Genomic DNA, 15,881 nt, shown 5'->3' on the forward strand with positions numbered 1-15,881 from the left:
AACACATGGCAAACCCTGATTCTTGCCAAACGCAAAAGGGCAAATCTGCTGATGTGGGCTGTAAATTCCAAACTTCTAGAACTACTTAAAAGGGTAGAAAATGTAAGCCGCTAGACAAAGTGACTTGGCAGACCTCAGACAAGAGGGAAGGGGAAAAACTCCGAGAGATACATTAGTCAAGTAAGTAAACTACACCACAAAGGCCAATCATCAGAATCTGTTCTACCAATATCTCAACCACCCTGTAACTGCTGGGTTAATTCTTTATGTGATTTACAAGGAAAAACCTAGAAGCATTATCCATATGAATTTCAAATGATAAAAGAAAAGTTTCCTTATTCTTATGAAAATCGAAATCACAAAAGAACCTTAACTTATATTCAGATGTAGGTGAAAAATCATGGCACTTTTTTTTTTTTTTTTTTTTTCCGGTACGCGGGCCTCTCACTGCTGTGGCCTCTCCCGTTGCGGAGCACAGGCTCCGGATGCGCAGGCTCAGCGGCCATGGCTCACGGGCCCAGCCACTCCGCGGCATGTGGGATCCTCCCGGACCGGGGCACGAACCCGTGTCCCCTGCATCGGCAGGCAGACTCTCAACCACTGCGCCACCAGGGAAGCCCCATGGCACATGTTTTTACAGGTACCTTTATCCACCCAGGAATTCCCATATTGTAATATTTTTATATATTTTCCTTGTGGTGCTGATTAATAAGTACAGCTAATATTTACTGAGTACTTATTATAATATGCCAAATAGAAAGTAGTACAACTGCGGTTTGAACTAAGAAATTGCCTTGCTCTAAGCCTCGAAGGGCCAAGTCACTTTGACTCTTTGTAAGACTTAGCGGGAGAATTTAATGTGACATACATTCATGATCCTTCAAGTCCCCCTCCTCCTGCTGCTCAAAATTCTTTAGCAATGGAGATTATTATATTCAGGCCTCAGAATACAAGGTCTCTGAAAATCCAATTCCTACTTTAATTATTCCCTTTGAGTAAAGGATAAGCAAACACTAGTTAACCTAAATTTGAGATCTGGCTTTTACACTGGGTCACACCAGTGATGGGCAGCATACTAAGTCTCCCCTCAAATACGAATTGATGTAGTTGCCCAGAAATGGACCCAGTAAACACTGGTGGGAAAAGCATAAACTATATACTCGCGCAGATGTAGGTTCAGTGCTTGGCTGTACCAATTACCATTTCTGTGCTCTTGTGATAGTTACTTAATCTCTTTGAGTCTGTCTTATCATCTGTAAAAGGGGGCTAATAATAACCACCTTTCAGAGTTGTGTGAGTGGACTACGAAGGTAATGTATATTCAAGCGCCTTGCATCTTGAAAGCACTCAATAAATATTAAGGTCCCTAATATTGGGTGGATTTGTAGGTATGCCAGGACAGTCTGACCCAGATCACACAGGAGATAAATGCCTAGTGTTCATCTTCTTAGACATTAGTTTTTTCTTGTAGCAAGTTCCAGCAATGAAAAGTGAATTCTGGAGCTCTGGGGTCTCAGTTGGGTAGTTTTGTGGGAGCTTGAAATACTACTGAGAAATTATTGCTGGAGGTGGAGGTACCAAGCACCCCTTCACCCTGCTCCCAAGCAGTAGGCTTGTGAAGATCACTCTGCTCTCACCCTTCCCACTATTTCCAGAAACTATGGGACCTGTGCTGAGTTCCCCCTTCACCTTTGCACTGAGACCTTGGGTCTCAAGGAATTAGCTCCTCAAGGGGTCCTGTCAGCACACTGAGAGGGAGATGATCACCATTTTATCAAGATCTCTATAGCTATTATTACAAGTGACAGATTTAGGAGATTCTCTCTCTCCTCCCCAGCCCCCCACAACCCCCACTAAATTAGGAAGAATTCTAACCCTTTATTTGATGTAATTCTTGGTTTATTAAAGAAAAAAACACCACCAAACCAAAGTTTTCTTGGGTTGCCTAAGAAAAGGCTGAAATACCACTTTGCAAATTAACTTCATTTCACACACTAACCCTTGTGTCTTTGAGAGAGCAATGCCAGGGAAGAGGCTACACAGAAAATTTAGGCATTTTGGTTTTGTGTGGAAAATTACAGGCACACTGCTTCCCAGAGGCTGAAACCAGTCTGATTTTCATTCTAAGAGCAAATTAATTTATTTTTCTTAGCTCTCTATTTAGCACAAAATAAATGGATACTTTTAATGTCTCTTGCAGTGATATTCAATTTTACAAGTAACTAATCATGAATAAACAGTGCCATCAATAGAAGAGGAAAATCTCCACTTTACTTCTCATGTTGATACAAAAGGATAATTTGAAAGAAATTGACTTTTTCATCTAGAACTATCAAAGAAATACAATGTATTTCATTCACTTTTATGTAATTAAAGCTTTACAAAGACCTTGTGTGTGACTGAAAATAATGTGTCATGAATGTCTGATTTGAAGCTGGAAAAATATAGAAAAATGATTAGCAGACAATTAGCTAAATTATGATCTTGGCAGAATTTACTGTAACCCTGTTTTCTCTAAGTAAAACAATGCATAGTGAAAAAGAACCCCATATCCTTTATACTTCTGTAGTTAAAGACAGCAATTCACTAAACTTTTATTTAAGTCAATGAAAGAGTCACTTCCAAGCTGTACTGAGTATTTAAATGGAAACAGTGTTTGGCAGTTATTCCTTTGCATCTTTCTGAAATATTCCCAATTCTCAAAGAGCTATATTTTGTATCAAGTTTAAACTTCCCTACTGAGAATGGTACTGAGATGTCAAACAATTCTATAGAAGTGTGGAATAGACACGTGCATCCAGTAGTTGTCTATACAGAATACGTAAGACCTAATCCTGCGTAAGGTAGGAAGTCTAATATGTTTCTGACCTACGTTAGAGTACCTGATGAATGTATACTCTAGGTGGAAATCTAAATTATTCCAGAGATTCTGGCTGTAGAGACCTGAACTGTAACTATTAGCTTCTACCTATGATTGTCTACCACATTCCAGTAGGCACTAAAATAAATACTCACATGACAGACTATGGCAGCATGAATCCATGGAATGAGTATTTTTTGGAACGTGCATGTGCAACATGACTTACCAGTTCTTTCATCCATAATGAAATTTGGTTATATGATGACAAGTACAAAGGAAATCCACTAAAATCAAGGCCATGCTCAGCTTCAAAGAAATGCCGAGTGATAAAATACAGAAGCCTGAAAATCCAACGTTCCTTATTCATGCAAATTGACTTTTTTCAAGATTCATTCTCCTATTGGCACATTGCCCACACTTCTAATTCTTGCATCTTAAAAAACTGAGAAATCTATATGCACTTTTAAAGAACAGTTTTCATGCTTTATAAAGTAATTTGAAAAGGAAGGCTGGTGTGTGTGTGTGTGTGTGTGTGTGTGTGTGGTGTGTGTGTGTGTTTGTGCATTTAGCTCTCTTACTATAATTGTAGGCTTATAAATTAAGTAGAAGTATGAAAGTGGGGAATAAACTTTTAACAATGAAGAAATGTGACAATAACTGGCCTGACACTTCACAGTCCTGGCTGGGATTTGCCTGTGCACAGTGATTTGATAGAGATGGTTTCCATGTTATTTGTGGAAGTACTCATGCTGCTTCCACTCCCAGGAATGTTTTATTTTATTACTTCTCATCCTGCGACAACCAGTTCAGATAATGAGTCCACATAATGTTTTTTTCCAATTTCCCTCCTAGAAGGAATCTCTAGCCTCATTCCTATGGAATTTGCTTTGTACTTTCCCATGTTTCACTTTCCATATTGTACTAAGAGTATCTTTTCTACTAGAATTCAATGTAATTTCAGGCAGGATGGGTGCTTATTTCACCTTAATACAATTAGAGTGTTAGCTGAAGGCCTTATTCAGAAACACTTTAATATTTAATAAAATATCTTCTCTGCCTCTTCACCGCTAACTTTATATGAGGCTCACTGATTACTTTCTCCAAGTATTTCCTCATTAATCCTGACTCCTCAGGTTTTTAAAGAAATTTTGCAGCCACTTAGCAATTTTTTAAATCAGTTGCATGTGGTGCAAAAATTAGTACTCATTTACTTTATGTTGCTCTTTAATTTTTCTTAGGCAGTTTCAGGTGTGAATCTTTTAGAGTCTCAATAAGATGCTGAATTCCCATTGGCAGTAACCATATTTTACTATTTCTTGGAAATCTTCCTGCCCTATCTCCTCACCCTTCACTGCTCTAGTCACCCCCATTCTCTCACCCCATGGCTCTAAGCCAGGGGTTGAAAAACTGTGGCCTGCAGGCCAAATGAGACTCTTTGCCTGTTTTTATACAGCCTGTGGATCAAGAATGGTTTTTACATTTTAAGTGGATAAAAAATATCCAAAGAAGAATATTTTTCAAAATGTGAAAAATGTTATGAAATTCAATCTCAGTGTCCATAAATAAAGCTTTATTGAAGTACAGCCACTTCCCTTCATGTGTCTATAGCAGAGTTGAATGGTTTCAACAGAAACCTTAAGGCCTGCAAAGTCTAAAATATTTACTATTTGGATCTTTACAGAAAGTTTGCTGACCCCTGACCTAAATATTTGCTGAAAGATTGGTTTTGGGATCTGGTTATCTTCTTTACATCTCTCTGTTAGTTTTGAGATATTTAAAAAGCTTTCTGCGTGACGAAACAGTAGGTTTTCAGAATCTTCATGTCGACCAACAGGCTATGTCCACTGGAGACACAGCTAGAAATATGTGTATCAATGTGTGGAATCCTTTTAACTTCAGGATGTCTCAAAAGTTTTCAAAGAACTATTTATGCTTCCAAGGGATGTATAGCAAACATTCTTTGGGAAATGTGAAGCTACTTTTGTTTTAAAATAAATTTATTTATTTATTTATGGCTGCGTTGGGTCTCTGTTGCCACGCACAGGCTTTCTCTAGTTGCGGCGAGTGGGGGCTACTATTTGTTGCAGTGTGCGGGCTTCTCACTGTGGTGGCTTCTCTTGTTGTGGAGCACTGGGCTGTAGGCGTGCGGGCTTCAGTAGCTGTGGCTCGAAGGCTCTAGAGAGCACGCTCAGTAGTTGTGGCGCACGGGCTTAGTTGCTCCGCGGCATGTGGGATCTTCCTGGATCAGGGCTCGAACCCGTGTCTCCTGCATTGGCAGGCGGATTCTTAATACTCTGTGCCACCAGGGAAGCCCTGAAGCTACTTTTAGAATAGTGACCACAACTTTTGTTAAGATTTCAATTTTGCATCAGGATACTGTATTTCATAAATGTGAGGTCAACACTAAGGCAAGTTCCATAAGGTCACAGAGCTAACAAAGTAATAGAACTGAAGAACACAAGCAAATGAGATAATCTATGGAAGAAGGGATCATTCATCTGAGCTCTTTGCATAAAAGAGCACTTAAATGTCTGTGAAACCACTAAGTAGAAAAAACAACTCACCACCAAGGACCTTAACTTGGGTCAATATAAAGGACCAAATTCTAGGCTTAAAAAAATTTTTTTAAACATCTTTATTGGAGTATAATTGCTTTACAGTGGTGTGTTAGTTTCTGCTTTATAACAAAGTGAATCAGCTATACATATACATATATATCCCCCCATCTCTTCTCTCTTGCATCTCCCTCCCTCCCACCCTAGGCTTTAAAATTTTTTTTCCTCCATAGGAAGTAGACTAAAGAAGATGGCAACAAACAGGAATGAACTCCACATTAGCTGCTGCAAAAATTTGAGTTTATTTCCTGTTTAATTTACTAAACCTTACCCATAAGATGCTATGGTTTGGATTCAAAGTGAACAGAAGAGAAATAACCACAGACTGACATACACATTTTCTCTCAAGTGATAGCAGTGAATCACTGTATAGGAAAACAGCAAGAAAAAAGAAGTGTAACACAATAGTAAAAAAAAAGTATTCCTTTACCTTGTTCTTGCTTAATCCTCTCTCTTTCTGCATATCCCGCAGTCAGCATATTAATTCTGTTAAGCCACCTGAAGAAACAAATATTAAAGTCAGTAACATTGCAACTGATTTTTTCATACTTAACTATTTTCTTGGGAATAGTTATTTTAAAATGTATAAGAATTTATGGAATAATCCCAGATAAAGGGTGTGCTTTTTGCTACTCTTAACACATGGAGTCTTCAATGAGCTATAATTTGCTGTAGTACAAACTGCTCCCACACTAAAGATGCTACTTCACTAGAAAAGTCTTGGGCAAACCTGTTAACATCTGCAACATAAAGGGTTTTGAGATGAGCAAAGCCCTATTAATTCTGTTGCTCTAAATGTAAAAGCACTCCAAATATTTTTGCTGTTCCGTTTCTTCAGAACAAATGCTCCTTTAGAGATATTTAAACAATATCAGATATAATTTGTCCTGAGAAGGGAAAAAACTATAGACCTTGCCTGTCAAAATATGTTTTACTATGAAATATTAGTTTTGATGAATCTCCTTTAAGTTTAATGATCCAAAGGGAAACACAGCTCAGCAGTAGTATACTTTGGAAATTTGTCTCTAAATTCAAGGGTATTAGGTTTTTCCAAACACAAAACGAGCATATACAATTTTAATCTCTGTTTAGATCTTGAAAATTTATTTCCATGAACAATAGTAATTTAGAAATAAATCTTAGCTCTTTCCTCTTTCAGAAGAGTTGCTATTGCCAATGTAGGGAACTGCCTGAAGCAAAGCACTATTTCAATCTCTGTCTTTTGTCCCACCAGGTCTCTCCCTGTGTTCATTATTCTGGATAACTGTTTACACTGCATCAGATTATCAAATCACAAAATCTTTAAACTAACCTGACAGTTTCCCACTGGTCAATCCTGAGCTATGATCCATATAGCTTCCCAAATAAGAAAGTAAGGAAGAATCAACCTTCCAAACTAGCTTGAGTAAGTTTGGAATCACTAGTATAGTTAACATCATTAAATTGTGGAATAATCTGATCGAACCATGTTTTTAGGAAAAAAACTGTGTTTGAGAAGCTTTTCTCCTAGGAGATTATCTCCCCTGTCGAGTGGAAGATGACTTTCTTTGAAGTGACTCATATATTTCGTCATTTATGCCAAGTGGTGTTAACCGTGCATCAGATACTTAGAATATCTTGAAAAGGGAGGGAGGAAAGTTGTTTCTCTAATGGACAAAATCACATCCATGGAAATTTAAGCTTTAATTTTAAGAATAAGTCACTTAAAGCACAACTTTATTTTGACAAAGCCTACAATGTAATGATCACCTCAACTATGGGAAGTAAAGAAGGGACTGGAGCGGAAATGGAAAAAAGAATGGATCAAATGAATTCAGTAGCATGATATATACACATGATCCAGAAAATTATAAACTGTAAGTCAAGAAGTTAACTTCATGACAAATAACCTTTTAAAAACGACTCCAATCATTAGTAAAAGGTCAAAATTAAAATCTAGCCTATAGGTCATTTGTAGTAAGAAAGGGGTTGAATTTGTACTACAAGGTGAATCTTAGCACTCTTAGGAAAGACTGGCCTGGTGCTTTTTGGGTGGAAATGATGTTGATACCACTAGAGGAATATTTGTTAATGAATTTTAATTCAGTACTTCATATTTAATACTTTTTAATATATCACTGAAATTTCATTTTATCAGAAGTCTAAAGAGCAGTGAGGTCTTCATGAGATGAATAAGGAAACTAAAAAGAGGCTTCTTAATTTTTCAGCTCAACAACATTTATTAAATGCCTGTTGTATGCTGAACAATGAGCTACGTTTTGTGGGTCCAAAAATGAATAAGACATAATTTCTGGCTTTGATGAGCTCCAGGATTCCTAAATTCCACAAGACAATTAAAAAATTAAACTACTTTTAGGAAGAAAAATTCTGTCCCCAATAAAAACTCTTTACAAAGTGTATGCATAAACTTGTATGTATAGACACAAAAGGCTGAATGCTACACAACTGTTGTTGCTGTCTTGGATAAAGTTGTCCTTAGGCCTCAGTTAGAAGATGCTTATCCAAACACTTGCTGCAGTTATGGTTTGGTGTTTATATGCTATTATGAACAGCAGATATATATGCATTAATTGAGTTAAGAAATATTAATGTGTGCCAGGTACTGTTCTAGGCACTGAGGATAGAGAAAGATAAATGAAACAAAGCATCTGTTTTCATGATGCCTGTAACTTCAGTGAGGGAGACAGACAATATTTAAGGATGAGAGGATTGGGCCTATGGTGAATGTTCCAATGAAGCTGTCAACAGCTGACACAGAATAATGTACTGAGAGGGAAACCAGAGTAAGAACTGGGGAAGAAATGTAAGATAATCACACTAAACAGAAACTGATGAGTCCTGACAATTATAAGGACATATGTCCTGACATGAAAAGGAATACATAGGCCAAGTGAATTCAGTAAATAAGTCTCAGAATACTTGAGAAACATGATGTTTTGTTTTCTTCCCACAGATTTCACACAGGCTGGCAAAAAAGTTTTTTTTAATGTTTCAATGCTCATTTCTGAGGATGGAACAGATGGATTGGTGGTAGGGTGCTCAAAAGTGTTTTTGCAGATTACCTCACAATCAAACTTAAAGCTACTCAAAAAATAGATGGTGAGATTTTAATATTCTATGTTATATGTATTTGGGTATATGTATGCATGTGCGTATGTATGTGTATACACACATGCAGATTTTACAGAAGAAAATTAAATCTAAGGATTGCTTTTTCATTCCAGTTACTAGGTCCCGTCAAAACTAGCACTACATTTTAAAAATACATATGATAATATTTTAGAAATTATGAAATAATCAGGTAAGGCATTTATTTATAATTATTATAATATAATTATTTATAACTATATCATCTCTTGAAGGCTTAGGTACGTGCCTTCAAAGGACTACACATAGAATGAACCAACACCCACATCATCTTGCTGTTATGTAACAATCAGCTTATTAAATAAAGTTGTTGGAGGCTGTCTCTCCCCAACACCAATCCTCTGTGAATATTGCCAGCACTGACTCTCCTCCGTCCTACTGACAAGTAATTTTTAATAAACTTGCCTATTGAAAGCAGACATTAGGAATATGCTTATTCAAAAAATAAAAAGCGGGCAAAACAATAAAAGTCCACTATACTTAAATTTTAAAGAAAGACTCAGTATTTCAGGACAATTTAATTCTGAAGGTTGTAGTACACCATGGCAAGGCTTACATAAAACAGCACTCTTAAATGTACCATGTGGAGATGACATATTTGATCAGATTTATTTATTTTTTTCTTTGACCCATTGCTTAGAAAAGGCAACAAAATGAAACATATGGGTTTGGTTTAGCTTCTTCTCTGATATCCTGAACCAGATACATCCACAGGAGTATTAGGGAAGAGTTAGTGACATCATACACTTCTGAGTTATTGCTAACACAGGGTAGAGAATGGAAATCAAGAATGGTTTTATAGTTCATAAAAATGCATTTCTGAACAGGCTATTTTCTAAACCTAAAAAGACCCTGATTAGCAAGTATCACGAAAGATTAATTTATGTTAATTCCTGGATGGAAGTAACTCTGTTCTAGTGGATCTATCTTGTAGGAGAGGACATGATTATATATACCACTTATTTTCTGCTCAGTTATGATGTAAATCCTTCATATTTATCCTAAGGGCATTGAGCTCAATTGTGGTAAAATGGATAGTGAGTAACAACAACAGTAGAAGTATAAAATAGTTAAAACACAAAATAGAGTACCACCCCTCCCCAACAAGTACATAAACATTTTCATTTTGAGAATAAGCTCTTCAAATTCTGATTGGCTAGTGTGAAATTTCAAGAATGGTAACATGCAAATCAAGAGAAGATTATGGAAACCAAATACAAGGCTCAGTTCACAGAACTAGAACAAATAATCCTAAAGTTTATATGGAACCATAAAAGACCCAGAATTGCCAAAGCATTCCTGAGGAAAAAGAACAAAGCTGGAGGCATAACACTCCCAGATTTCAGACAATACTACAAAGTGACAGTAATCAAAACAGCATGGTATAGGCACAAAAACAGACATATGGATCAATGGTACAGAATAGAGAGTCCAGAAATAAACCCACACACCTATGCTCAATTAATCCTTGACCACGGAGGCAAGAATACAAAATGGAGAAAAGACAGTCTCTTCAGCAAGTGGTGTTGGGAAAGCTGGACAGCTGCATGTAAATCAATGAGGTTAGAACACTCCCTCACACCTTACACAAAAATAAACTCAAAATGGCTTAAAGACTTAAATATAATATGACAGCACAAAACTCCTAGAAGAGAGCATAGGCAAAACATTATCTGACATAAATCCCAGCAATGTTTTCTTAGGTCAGTCTCCTAAGGCAATAGAAATAAAAGCAAAAATAAACAAATGGGACCTAATCAAACTTATAAGCTTTTGCACAGCAAAGGAGACCATAAACAAAACAAAATGACAACCTAAGGAATGGGAGAAAATATTTGCAAATGATGTGACTGACAAGGGCTTAATTTCCAAAATATACAAACAGCTCATACAACTCAGTAACAAAAACAAAAAAACCACAACCTAGTCAAAAAATAGGCAGAAGACCTAAGTATACATTTCTCCACAGAAGACATACAGATGGCCAATAGGTACATGAAAAGATGCTCAACATCGCTAATTATTAGAGAAATGCAAATCAAAACTACAATGAGGTATCACCTCACAGCAGTAGGAATGGCCATCATCAAAACATATATAAGCAATAAGTGCTGGAGAGGGTGTGGAGAAAAGGGAGCCCTCCTACACTGTTGGTGGAAATGCAGATTGGTGCAGCCACAATAGAAAACAGTATGGAATTTCCTTAAAAAACTAAAAATATAGCTACCATATGATCCAGAAATCCCACTCCTGGGAATATATCTGGAGAAAACCATAATTCAAAAAGATACATGCACGCCAATGTTCACAGCAGCACTATTTACAATAGTCAAGACATGGGAGCAACCTATATGTCCATCAACAGATGAATGGATAAAAAAGATGTGGTATATATACACAATGGAATATTACTCAGTTTAAAAAAGAAGGAAATGATGCCATTTGCAGCAACTTGGATGGACCTAGAGATTACCATACTAAGTGAAGTAAGTCAGACAAAGACAAATACCATATGATATCACTTACATGTGGAATCTAAAATATGATACAAATGTACTTATTTATAAGACAGAAACAGACTCACAGACATAGAAAACAAACTTACGGTTACCAAAGGGGAAGGGGGGGACGGATAAACCAGGAGTTTGGGATTAGCAGGTACACACTACTATATATAAAATAGATAAACAACAAGGACCTACTCTATAGCATAGGGAACTATATTCAATATCTTGTAATAAACCATAATGGAAAAGAAAAGAAAAGAAAATATATTAAAAAATCACTTTGCTGTACACCAGAAACTAACACAACATTGTTAATCAATTATATTTCAATAAAAGAAAGGCTCAGTTCTCCTATTAATTATAAAAGATTTTATCAAGTTTTCTCAACACCTTTCTTTGCCCTCTCCTTGTATTCATATCATTGGTTTGGAAAAATCACGCCTATACCCTGAAGTGTCAAAGAACAAGATTATTTATAAAAGCATATTAAGTGTCCATTTAGCGTGTTAAAGCACATTTATGAAGCTCCAAAATTTTGTGCTTAAAAACATTTGAACACTAACTCTTTAGAGATATACAAAGAAAGTTATATGGCGTGAGAACCCTAAGTATATAAAAGGAATATATATTGAAAGCAAACACTTATATAGCACTTACAATTTAGCAGGTACTGTTCTAAGCCCTTTATGCGTTCTTATTTGCTCCTCATAAAAGTTCTATGGATGGAGATGGCTTTTATCTCCATTTTTTAAAAAGAGTTAATACCTGACAGAGAGAGGTTAAGTTCTATATCCAAGGTCACACAGCTACTAAGTGGGACGGCTGGAATTTGGACAGCCTGGTTCCAAAGTTCATACTCTTAACCACTATGCTATTCTGCGTCTTCCTAACTGTTGGCACATCATATATGTAACATGCACTGCCTACTGAAGACCTGTGAAGGGGAAAATTTTGAATCTTAAATCCAATTTCTACAAATCTAGAAAAGGGAAAGGAGAAAGGAAAGAAAAAGGAAGAAAGGATCAAACTCATAAGAGCCAAAATGGAAACAAGAAGCAGTATGTTGTAGATAATGAAAAAATATATATCCAGATTTTCCCAGAGCCACCAAATAACCACAGGATTGGCTGCACAATCCTGTCCAGTGATAGAAGAAAGGTGACAGAGAGATACACCAACTATGCCTATGCCTAAGTTATTGAGATGGATATTCTGTCATAAATGCTCAGCACTTGGAAAAGTCAGCTTTTTTTTTTTTTTTTTTGTGGTACTTGGGCCTCTCACCGTTGTGGCCTCTCCCGTTGCGGAGCACAGGCTCTGGACGCGCAGGCTCAGCGGCCATGGCTCACGGGCCCAGCCGCTCCGCGGCATGTGGGATCTTCTCGGACCGGGGCACGAACCCGTGTCCCCTACATCGGCAGGCGGACTCTCAAGCACTGAGCCACCAGGGAAGCCCGAAAAGTCAGCTTTTTTTGTGGGTATCCTTTTTTCCTCACTTGGGAATAAATTTGAAGACATATTCTTGAAGTGGACTTAAAAAAATTTTTTTTTTCTACAGTGGATTTTTCTTTTGGGCCTATACATGGATTCTGGCACATTTTTGGTAAACTTGACAAAAAGTCAATGAGTTTATTTTGACTTTTTAAAATGCCATTCTTTAAAATTAGGTATGGCTACGTGGAGCTATGGCTGGGTCCATTTTATTTTAAACTGATCTAGAAACTTCAGTGACATTATTCTCTAGGCATTGATGTGGAAAACAGAAATCTAAGCCTAACTGACTTTCTAAGTATTTTGAAATTTAAGTAACTTTACCTGTTCATATCATCAAGATGCTCAGCAGCAAAATAAAAGCTTTTGATTTTAGGATGACAGGCTTTGAATGCACTGCAAAAGGAAACAGAGTACATTTATTTATTTCAAATTGGGAAATAAGTTAGAACCAAACAATTTTTATGGATAAAAATTACCTCAGATCTAATCTGAGTTCACATATATAATGCTTCTGCTGTGATGACAGAAATGAGTGAAAAATTCAATTTTCTGCCCACAAAACTGCTTTCTTATTACCTCAATTTGAAAGCATTAGACAAGCAACCTATAATTTAAAAGCTAGAAATTAAAAAAAAAACAAAACTACCCTTCCTTTCTCTCCCTCGCCCCAAATAAAATCAACTTACTATTTCTTGCGGCATTCGTTGGCTCTATCAATTTTAAATTCAGGCAGACTGATGAATCCTTCTGCTTTTTCATCCTAAAGAGGCAACACTCTTGTTTAGGGTATTATATATAAAGGTTTGAAGCTGGTGCTACTATACAACTATGCCTTAAATATCTATACTCATAAATCAGTTCATTTAATCCTTTAAATTAGACATTTTAGAGATCAAAATTTCAGTCTTACCTGTTATAGTCCATTAAATTGAAGGTATATTTTGAACATTTAGAATAGTACAAATTAAAATACATACAGCAATGTTTAAAAATCCTTTTTATATTAAAATAAAGATAGAAAAAATTTTAATTCTCAAAGTGAAACCTGTTTTATAAGTAATTTTTCCCTCAGAATGTACGTACACATTTATAACATATAAAATAACTGTAGTCCACATTTACAATTCAATTTTCTACCATTTTAAATGTTCAGATATAAAATGTAGGGACATTTACTAATTCAATTCCTTTTCTGTCTCCAAAAAAAAATCTCTTAAACCTGAATTAAATAATTATTTTGTGTACTCAAGATTTTACAAATGAAGAGATTAATTTGCTTTTCAAATATCTGACTTGGTTTACATGTTATATATACATAAAAGTCATGTTTCACTTGGAAAACTGAATGAAACCCACAAAATGCCCCCCCCCCAATGTGGGATGGGAATACAAGACAGGAAATTATCTAAAATCTTACATCAGATGCAAGTTATTACAACTAGGCTAAGATTATTTTTGGCTAAACCCTTTAAATGTTGTTGTCCCTTTCATGTTCATGAGCCAACTCGTCAGACTTTTACTCCCAAACTTTGATCTGTGCTGTACCAGTTCACGGCTCCTTATATATCAAGTTCAAGAGACATCATACTCCCATCTGCCATCTCAAAGAAAAAGAATAGGGGTTCTCAATTCTTTTAGTATGTGTGTGTATGTTTATATGTAAAACTTAATAAAATTTGATGCTAATGATAGTGACTAAAACGTGTGTGTTATATGCAAGAGCAGTATAACTTCCAATATTTTTCAATATTTGAGCATTTTTTTCTTCCAATCTTAGGGTAAATACAATAGTCTCAAATCTCTTTGATTTGTGTTATGTTACCCTTGATGTCTTTAATGTTAAAATTAAAAATTTTGAACAATTTAAAATACTTTTGGGGTAGTTATGATCTCCCCATTAAACTCTGAAAGACAGAAAAGCATTCAGCAGACAATCTACAAGTGATCTAAAATAAAGAGAAACATAAAGACGTTATGTTTTTATACTACTTGATTGGCATACAAAAAGTTTTTAGCCAGCACACTACATTAAACCACATACATTTTTATGAAAAAAAAAAGCTAACAATAGAAATTTTTGTTTAAAAAACTTAAGGTGGGAAGAGATATGGGAACATATGTATATGTATAGCTGATTCACTTTGTTGTGGAGCAGAAGCTAACACACCATTGTAAAGCAATTATACTCCAAGAAAGATGTAAAAAAAAATAAAAATAAAAAAATAAAAAACTTAAGGTGAACTGATAGATGGCTATGGCAAAGGAAGCAAATGTAGAGTTAAGGGAATATCAAAAAATAAGGTATACTCTATATCTGTTGTGATATGTGACAGGTTATATAATTACTCTGGATATAAATCTGTTTACTGGAAATGAAACAGGAAATCATAAGAACAACTGGCATGTATTATATACCCTCCCCCTGCTGTCCCTATTGGGCCAAATGAAATGAATACTTGAAGATTTTTGAAACTAGTCTACTAGTTCATTTACTCCTTAAGAAAAACTGAAACAAATGCAGGTGGTATTAATTTAATTAACTTCCTAAAGGACTTCCTCCCAAAAAAGCAAACAGAAAAAATTTTAAAACTTTGAACAAAAGCAAGACATTTAAAAATCTTTATCAAATTTCCATGTATAATCCTCTTGAGTAAGCTATTGCTTGAATTAGTTTGGTATTTTTAATTAGATATACAGAATTTTACTATACATTATCTATATTTCAAATATGTTGCTACGTTAGAATAATTAAGACAAGTGCCTTTCCAGAACCCCACAATGCAACCATTTTAAGAAGGCAGACTGAAAAATAACCAGCAGAAGTCTCCTGAATTAGCCTTAAGGTGATGATATGATTTTAAAATGTAAGTCTCAAAACGATGACTCTTTTGGTTAAAGATAAAATGAATGAGAAAACAAAATGTGCTTTGTCTTACCTCCTCATTAATATACCAATATAGGGATGCATCCTTTAGGACAAACCAGTATTTCTTCCATTTCTGTGAAAAATAACTCTTCGCATCTTTCTTTTTCCAAAGCCAGCCCTCACAGTCACCACGGCCCAGATCTTTGCAAGAAATTCGTCTTTTGCTCTTGCCGGCTATAGGACCTAAAGATAATAGTGGGTAAAAATGCTCTTTAAATTTTGTATATGTGTGAAGGTAGAAGGTTAATCTATAGATTATAAAAATAAGTCTGGATACTTAACAACCTTAAAAATTCTTATTTTCTCTTTGTATCAGAATACAAAACTATGGA

At 35.7% G+C, this 15,881-nt stretch overlaps 1 protein-coding gene across 4 annotated transcripts in view; it reads right to left on the minus strand.

The window, feature by feature from the left end:
* Positions 1–15,881, minus strand: part of CNKSR2 (connector enhancer of kinase suppressor of Ras 2) — a 255,645-nt gene that overhangs the window by 44,526 nt on the left and 195,238 nt on the right. For all 4 annotated transcript variants that reach the window (XM_024739455.1, XM_024739454.1, XM_024739453.1 and 1 more), the window contains 4 exons: positions 15,560–15,732; positions 13,310–13,383; positions 12,945–13,016; positions 5,906–5,973 (listed from right to left, as the gene is read on the minus strand). In XM_024739455.1, the coding sequence (XP_024595223.1) occupies positions 5,906–5,973; positions 12,945–13,016; positions 13,310–13,383; positions 15,560–15,732 (387 nt within the window). The remainder of the gene's footprint in view (positions 1–5,905; positions 5,974–12,944; positions 13,017–13,309; positions 13,384–15,559; positions 15,733–15,881) is intronic.

This window comes from Neophocaena asiaeorientalis, unplaced genomic scaffold, assembly GCF_003031525.2.
Source record: "Neophocaena asiaeorientalis asiaeorientalis breed wild unplaced genomic scaffold, Neophocaena_asiaeorientalis_V1.1 scaffold194, whole genome shotgun sequence".
NCBI classification, from domain to species: Eukaryota; Metazoa; Chordata; class Mammalia; order Artiodactyla; family Phocoenidae; genus Neophocaena; species Neophocaena asiaeorientalis.